The 9,560-nt window shown below is 31.9% G+C and overlaps 1 protein-coding gene across 1 annotated transcript; it reads right to left on the bottom strand.

Moving 5' to 3' along the window:
* Window positions 1-568: 568 nt before the first annotated feature.
* Window positions 569-5,945, bottom strand: LOC108343797 (signal recognition particle 19 kDa protein). The gene is made up of 3 exons (XM_017582188.2): window positions 5,687-5,945; window positions 5,513-5,612; window positions 569-935 (listed from the first exon to the last, which is right to left on the bottom strand). Exons 1-3 carry the CDS (start codon window positions 5,861-5,863, stop codon window positions 802-804), a joined length of 411 nt encoding a protein of 136 aa, XP_017437677.1. The 5' UTR covers window positions 5,864-5,945; the 3' UTR covers window positions 569-801.
* Window positions 5,946-9,560: the final 3,615 nt, after the last annotated feature.

Below are 9,560 nucleotides of genomic sequence, written 5' to 3'. Positions count from 1 at the left end.
AATTATCAAAGTCATTTTTATAGAAAAAAATAAAAAAACCGTAAAATTTAATTTTTGTTGTCTATTTCATTTTTTTGATTTAGTCAAATTTTTTTGTTTTTTCATGTTTTTTTTACCCTTTTTATGGGATGTTTGACTTGACTTTTTACAACTTTTGATTATTTTTTATTTTTTAATTTATCTTTTAAAATGTCATAAAACTTTAACCTATTTATTTTCACATAAATTCAAAATACTCACTAAGTGTTTCAAAACATTGCAAAAAAGTACATAATCAATTACTCAAGAAAGGGTGCATGATAATGTAATTTTGAATACAAGGTAATATAATATTTTCCTTTGGATTGTTAGCATATATGCTAAATTTAATTATTGAATAATGGTGACGTTTTTTGAACCGCTAGGTAAAATCCTTGCTATTTTTGAATGCAAATATTCCATTCAATAAAACAAGAGAAGAATATTTCTGTTTTTTCTTCCAACTTATTTGGAGGCCGCCTTCCTTCAAAGAATGGCTTTACAATTAACCATCCCAATCTTGTCCCGTTTAATATCAAATAGAATAAGTGTTCAAATAAATCACATCAAAATTTTGATTGCAGAAGTAACCCCTTAACAACTTCAGAAATGTGTCCCACCCCTCCCAAATGAAGGGCTATGAAAAAATTGTCCAATACGCAAAATAGAGGCCCGAGTGTAAGAATGCCTAAATTTTTTAACTTGGTTGGGGTAGTTGGTCATATCATATAAAGTACATCTGACAAAACACTCAAACATGTACAACAACGTTTGAAACATAAATTATCTCCTCTTTTTCCCACCCTTTCCAGATTTTTGGGAAGGTCCAGTAGTTGATGTTGATGCAGTCTCTTGCTTCTTGGTTCTTCCATGATGCCTAGGCACCATCTCTGCAACCCGTAACATCAGTTGCTTTCCTGTAAAACAAGCACGCCCAAAATGAAAACATTAGACTTTTTATAGTCATAGTTTCTATCCAATTACAAGATCATTTTCTCATCAATTTGACACGTGATGTTTACAACCAAAAAAATAAACAACGAAATGGCATTTGTAATGTCAGAGAAATTAAGGCTCAAAAAAGTAACCGTTTCCAAACATGCATTACAAAAAATATCATCGTTATTCATTAACATCATCCAAAAACAGTAAAACCAGAAATGAAGCAGTTAACAGAGATTAGGAAAGGAAACTGAGAATATGAAATAGACGTAAACCAAAGCGTAGGACTCCTCAACTTAGAGAAGAATTCTTTGCCCAACTACGTAGCAAACTCTTTTCCTGCATTTCTATCACTCATTACCTCCCCACATATTTATTCTGTGATTGCTTTCCACATGTTCCAGCTCACCCACTCAATATTGTCAAACTCAAGGATAGTAGTAGGAGTATCCGATTTCGGATGTGAAAACAAATTATAAATATTAAGATCCCATACATAGTACAACTATAAGTAGAATCACATGTGATAAAATTACTCATAACAACTAACAAATTCATAGTTATTTTAGGCAAACAAACTATCCAAGGAAATCATTCATATTAAAATCAAAATAGTCATCCTCGTCCTCATGATCTTCATATTCATTAATGTCATCTCTGCCGCCTGCCTACACCATTAAGTAATTGGAGGAACCTCCAAATCATCCATAGGTGCAGCACCACTAACATCTTCTCCAACTTTAGCTAAGATGTCTACGTTTGAAGCATCCAAATCTGAATTTGCTCCATTCTCCTCCACAGTCCATTCATAACAAAAGCAAGATTATCAATGTTATAGACATTTTTTCCTAACATCCTTCTTGTTCAATTCTGAATTAGTCATCACAAACAACACATTATTCATGGTCATTTATAATAAACAATCTATTTTCTCATTGCAGACCTATATAAAATTAATTAACATATTATACAAGCCATAGGTACCTGATTATAAAATCAATTTCATAAATTCAAATTACCACACTAGATAAAAAAGTCAAACTCAATACTCCAATAGAAAAACCTTGGTAATTCTCGATGATCATCAACATATGAATCCCACCATTGAGCTAAAGTTATGGTTTGAAGTGCATATTGAGTTATTAAACTACCAAAAAATATAGATTTTCTCTTGAAATTATCAACTTTAGGATCAATCTTTACAGATCTTATCAATGTCTCTCACCAACCTATCTAAACAATCATCCATTCCACGCTTCACTTTATAATAAGTTTAAATTCAGGATTATAGTATGTTCTTAAGAAAATGGAATTTAAACATAATTCAACACTACAAAACTAGCTTGTAAGATCAATTTTGCAGTCACCTAAATATTGTTATTTAGTCATATCTTTAGTGAATATGGGATCTCTAACACACCCCTCAAGCCAAGGGTTGGATATCTCGATCGAGGAACCCGATATCAATCACAAACAGTTATCCATGGATGTTACAAAATGATCAGTCACTTGTGAGTTTGGCTTCTAATTCACAAAACAAATGTAGACAATTGGGCAAGGACTTTAGTGAATATTCCAGCAGAACTTTAGTGAATATTCCAGCAAACTAAAGTAAGTGGAATTTTTACAAATTTGTTTGAAAGGAGAAATTTTCTCTTTAAATTTAAATTCTTTCTATCAGGGCTTGTATTTCTAGCAGCTAGCATGGCAGGATTATTCACGTTCGTCGACTTTTATGTGCTGGTTAATTATCATTTGGTATATTTTGCGAGAAAGTGGAGCAGCGATACCAATTTATTTTGGATAACATTATGCATTTGCGCATAACTACTAGGACTGTTCATAGTGTAGTTCAAGAGGAGAAACTAAATGAAATAAATGAACTGAAAGCTAGTTTTAAAAAGCTATATTAAACCATTTATTTAAATCCTAAATTGAACTGAACTTTTAATATGTTTATCGAACTAATTCTAATTAAAAAAATGTACTGAATTATTACAAGTTCAAGAACTTTGCTTTTTCATGAACTGTTTATACAAAAGCTTTAAAATTGAATCCAAACAGTAAACAATGATTTTAAGACAATCAATCTATAATATTTTAGGGTTAAATAAGTTTATGGTACTTTGAAAATGGATCTGTATTAAAATTGGGAATCTCCAAAAAGATTTCAGTGTTCTTGACAGTCAATACTTAACAAATATGTGAATTTGGTCCTAACAATTATTGTGTTACTTTTGAATTAAGAATGTTGACATGCTCATTCGAACAGTGTTACATGTCAGCATACATGAAAATATCAGACTAGGATGATTAGAAACACTGTAATTTAAGAGCAACTATATTAAATGTTCGGTATCAAAAACACTAAAAATTTTGAATTTATCAACTTCAATAGGTGTCAATTTTGGAGGTATCCAAAACTTATTTAACATATTTTTTATCACTGACCTCTACAACATATAAAATAAAGTGAACGGAACTTGAAACTACATCAATCAAATTTTAATGCTTTTAGGTGAATATATAAGCAAGTTCTATATAAGCATGACCTAACAGTTCAAAATGCTAGTCATCAAATTTAAGGATGCGAAGACATGGAATAGATATCAAGCTGAATGAATACAGATTATGATTATATGATATATATCTTTTTACATTTATTCGATGAGATGTTCATTATGCAAACATAAAATAAAATAAAAAAAATTAGTGTTGGAGCAGATAGCATGAGGAAAGAAGCACAATAATGAAGTCCAAGTAATGACCCCTTGCCTCCCCAACACTTGCGTTAGTGATAAAGTATTTCATTTAATTAAATCCACTACATTAAACCATTACATAAGTTCATTTAGTGGACTGTTTTGACAAATAAAAGACTAAGAGTAGTTTAATTTGTAAATAAATCAACTAGTAATGGTTTAAAGCAGTTCAGTTATTTAGTTCACAGTTGATAGTTTTCTTAACAGGCCTACGCACTATGAGCACTGAAGTATATTCTTTTACACAGTGTGCTGATGCTATAATCTGTTTTAGGTTTTAGTACTTCTCTTGCTAACATCTGACCAAAACCCTAGCATAATTCCATGCAATGCACGCCCTCCAGAGCCATATGATTTTGAAAGTAGTGTAGTGTTGAGCTGGTCAAACTCCTAAACTGTGGTTGCCTTGCATTAAGGAGGTTGAGGTCAATCGAATCACTGATACAGTCAAGCATTGTGATATATGCATGGTCTACAAACCTCTTCAATGTTCTAAGAGTTCAATTTGTAATAACTGTGTGGATTGGTTTGATCACCATTACCCACGGGTTGGGCATTGCATTGGCTGGTATGTTAGATCTTTTGTTTGACAAAATGATTTTTAATTGTCAATTCGGTCTGCAGAATTTTCTGTGCTAGGCAGAAAATTTCGCTTGGTGTCCAGGGTGAGTAGAATCTAATAGTTGCGAATTTGAAAGAGATGGGTGATCTCTTTTGTCAACTTGGCAACTAGAAAATCTAGCATGCTCACATTTTGTAAGTGGCCTGCACTAGAAAATCTAGCATGTTCTAGTAATCTATCAAGTTACCAAAACTTGTACTTCCAAAAATTAGTTCAGGCTCCATCTGGTAAAGTTAGGGTTATAAGATTATTTGCAACAAGAGCAAGACTTTCTGATTGTCGCAATGGAGGACAAGAAACCTCCAATGTAGGTGTACTTTCTTAGTCATCCACTTGTCTATAGCAAGTAGAGGAAGTAGTGTTTCCGTGTCATTGCTAGTGCAAAACATTTTGCTAGAGTCAACAACAGTTAAGATGAAAATGATCAAACATCAAAACAGAGTGAAGTGATCAAGAATAGGAAAGGAGGTGCAGGGTGAGAAAGAAAGATGAAATTATCTGTCCCACACTATACCAAATTTGCTTAAGAGTGGAGCCAAGCCGATGGTGGATAAAAAAAAGCTGATCTTGGAGTAGTGGTGGAACAAGGAGAGTTTCACATTGGCTACCAATTTCCAATAGCGATGATATAAATTTCACTTACAATAACTCATGACAATGAGAAAGTAGAATCAAGAACTTAACATTTAAATGGCTATGCATGTGTAGAAGTTGAATTCTATACATAAATCAATACATACATACATACATACATACATACATACATACATATATATATATATATATATATATATATACACACATTTAAGTAACCTACTATTTGGAACATGAGGTTATTGGACAATTAATAGACGATTTTCCCGAATCAAATATGATTTCTGAAGCTAACAGTAATAACCTCTACATCCTAAATGTGATTTTTTCTATTCTCAACATATTTAATTGAAGCATATTTTACTCTTAGCAGGAAATACATGTAATGCAAATTATCAACATGACTTGGAAGTTTTTCATAAACAATTCTTTAATGCCAACGACTGACCAAAGTATGAGTTTTGGAAATATTAATTCCAAGTATAACTACAGTTCATGGATACCACCATAGCCAGATCTGATTCAAAGCAACATACTGACAGAAATTCATATGGGTTGAAAAATTAAATCTTACGGGACGAGATGGAGGGGTTAATGAGTGTCCCATCTTCCGTCTTCAGCAACACCCTCACGCGCCCTCTTTGCATGAAATCGCGAGGGTACGCCTTGTCTATCTGCAATTTTACATATATTAATAAACTTTGCAGAGGTTAAATAGAGATTAGTAAAATATTCAAAATTAACAAACCTCAATTGCAAAAGGAAGCTTGAGATAGCTACAGCAATCACCGATTTCGGCACAAGTAGGGTTTTCGCAAGCTTTGGCGACCGCGATCCGTCGTCCTTCTGCCATTGTTTTTTTGGAATTGATGTAAACAGGATACATCACAATCCATTTTTTTATGTTCGGCAACTGGGCATCCATGGTTTGCAGAATCGCCAAATCTAACACTGAACACTGAATATTTTACTTTTGCTTATGCTATGGCACCCACCCAAATGAGAAGAAGAAAGACAGAAGGTGACGAAGAGAAACCAGGATATTGTCGGGCCCAATTCTCGAATCCTGCGGTGGCCCAAGAACCTAACTGTAAAATATTTTGTATTTTATTATTTGCACCTCTTTGTTCCTATTCACACCATCAACTTGTTAAAACCAACCAAGTTTCGTTTCCTAACATTATTTTTAACTTTTGTCCTATTTTTTTTTATCGTTGATGAATAGAAGGGAAATATATATTTTCTGACTCCTTTTTACTAATATATTATATATGTACTATGCAATGAAAAAACATTTCCATTTTCTATTTGGATCAATGGAAAATAAATATATGTTTCTATCTTACATTTCAAACAATAGTTTATTATTTTATTATTATTCATAATTTTGAATACATTTGTAATACTGTAGAGATATATTTGTAAAATTTTTATATCATAGTTTTTACTTTATAATATTATATGCAGTACTATTGTTTTATGTGTTACTTTTAACTTCATGTTATATTTTTATTTTTTTAATATTTTATTTTGTTATTTAATTTGTTATATATAATTATTAAATTGTTGTTGCTGTGTTTTTTAAAATAGTATAATATTTTATTTTTGGCGTTATTGAAAGTTAAATAATATGTTTTGAAATGTTATTAGTTTTTACTTTCTTTTAAATGATTCATGAGATGTTACGTGTTATTAAATATCATTAAAATTTTAAATTTATTAGACTATGAAACCCTATATGAAGAAAACCGTATCTCATTACATTATTTCGAGTGATAAAATAACGAAGGAAATACTTCAATTATATTGTCTTAACTTGTAAAATAAAATAGCTTTAAATAAATCCTTAGGTTATTCTTCATCCCCTCTCGAGTCAATCACACCTTTGGAACATCAGTAACATTATATGCTCACATATAACACATTATATGATCATAACCTATAATTTCATTCATAGATACACAAACACAAACATGTATGCGGTAAGTTACCTATAAAACAATCATAACAACAAGGTACATACATATTGATTATATTAATCATAATCAAACACACAACAAGATACATATCTTCTGATTATACCAACCATAATCAATCACACAACAAGATACATACCTTCTGATTATATAAACCATAATCAAACACCTCACACATAGTAGTAATAACAATAGGATTCTCAATCCTCTAACATAAACAATTCAATCATATTGAATTACTCGATTTCGATCCTTGATCTCTAATCCTTGATGTCATCACTAACCTCTCACACATAGACCCTTGGTCTATCCACTCATTAGCACTCATGCTAACTACTTACTATAACCATTATAGTAACACCATTATCAACATAACATAACCTTGAGCATCTCAAGTATCATGATCATCATCATAGATACATCACCATCATGATTATCCCAGTCATAAACAACACCATGAGCATCACCGTACCATAATATCATAGTGGAAAGAGTTTGTCTCACTCTTATACCCTCCTCACCGACTGTAGTCGCTCCTACAGCCCACCTGTAGCCTCCCCTACAAGACATTTGAGGTCTCCCCTACATATCATCTCCTTCCAATGCACACAAGGAAAAAGGAAACATATATCCGCAGATAGAACCATAATTTACAAGGTTAAACAAGTAGACTTATCTTCTACTCTCATGCTTATCAATTACATACTCAGGTACATCCCAATACTCACTCATGTTCCACTCTCAACCACAAGTGGAACTGACCCTAAACATAATCACTAACCTCAATCTCTTATTATCATCATGTTTCACATCTCCTTAGCCTTATTTCACATCCACTCTTCATCAAATTCGTCATTTTTCAGCAAAATGCACTATGATAATCGATTATGATAATGGATTATCTTAGTGAAATTTACCCAGAAACATGACGCAGGAAGGGATAATTGATTATCATCAGAGATAGTCGATTATTCCCGAAACCATAATCAAAACCAACGTGCAGATAATCGATTATAACTAATGATAATCAATTATTTCCTAATTGAAACACATCCTGGACATGATTCAATCATTCAAACATATATACATAAACACTATATCATGTGGAAACATAGTAAACACATCATACATGAATTCAAGCATCACATACCCATGTAAACATAGTCAAACACATATAATACATCATTTGAATCATCCAGATCCAATCATTGACATGTTATACCCCCAAAATAGGGTGCAAAAGAGTCTTTGATAAAAACACCAAATAGGGTTTTCAATCAGTCAAACTAACTAAGCATAATGCTTATAGATGAGAACCAAGAAGATGAAAATTCTTCAAAATGGAGTTGCTGATGCGATGTTGTTTTCTCCCAAATTAGACCTTCGATTGATTATCCGAACGGTCGAAATGAAGAACCATACGTCTGGAATCTACTATCCAAAAATAAGTCTGATCCAACGGTGAACAACTTCATAAAAACAAAAACGCCAGTGTAAATTTTATGAAATTATCCCAAATAGAGCTACTGATGTAAGGCTGTTTTCTCCAAAACTAGACCTCCGATTGACGATCCAACGGTCATAATGAAGAACCATATGTATGGAACCCATTGTCCAACAATCAGTCTGATCCAACGGTGTACGACTTCACAACGATAAAAGTAACAGTGCAAGGTTTATGTTATGCGGGAATGACCTCTTATATTCCTTTCTCTCTCACTTGGCTTTTCTCTCTCTTCAAATTACTCTAATGTGCCCTACTAATCTGACTAATCTCCACTAAAACAAAGTGAGACATAATGATCCACATTATTTGCCTATTCTTCACATAAGAAGGGAGCCCAATAACCCAACACTTACAACATATATTTGCATCGAAACCCCAAGCATCACAACTTTGTTCTCCCTTAACATCAAACCCTTTGTTGGGATAACCCAACAAAACATACATAATACATTCATAGGGAAAACTCATAAAAAATATTACATAAACTCTATGCCCAATTCATACACAAACTCTTACCAACAATAACTACAAATAATCATAATCATATACACATGTATCAAAACAAGGATTACCAATCAAGATAATCAAGAACACATATAACATACAACCATAAACAAACAAAGGTAAGTTTCCCTATACCTTGGCCAATCATAAGGTTTTATCTACAACCCTAAAACAACAATAATCTTCCTTTACACTAAGAGTTTCCCGTCGCTCTCACTCTTCTTCTCCCAAAACATTAATCTCCTCTCTTCCTTTATTTTCTCTCTTTGATTTATAGTTTCTAGACACCAAACCACTCCTTAATTAGTTTCTACACCAATTAAATAAAGATAAAAGATCTTTTTGCCCATAGACAAAAATATTAAAAAATAAAGAAATAACATAACAATTATGTTCTAACAAAAATATACACTCAAAAACACTAATTTCTAAACAAAAACTCAAAGTCTCAAAACTACTTTATTTTTAGAATCTTATTTTTTCGAATCTTACAATTTTGGGGTATGATTTTATAGTTTTATATTTCATAAAATATATTTTAAAATTACATTATACAGTAAAACCACATGCAAGTATATTATTTTTATAATAATAAAAAATAATAAATATTTTTATTATTAATTATAAAAGTATGT

This window comes from Vigna angularis, chromosome 8 (genome assembly GCF_016808095.1).
Source record: "Vigna angularis cultivar LongXiaoDou No.4 chromosome 8, ASM1680809v1, whole genome shotgun sequence".
NCBI lineage: Eukaryota > Viridiplantae > Streptophyta > Magnoliopsida > Fabales > Fabaceae > Vigna > Vigna angularis.
The sequence above is the reverse complement of the archived record's forward strand: the minus strand, read 5'-3'. Positions and strand labels throughout refer to the sequence as shown.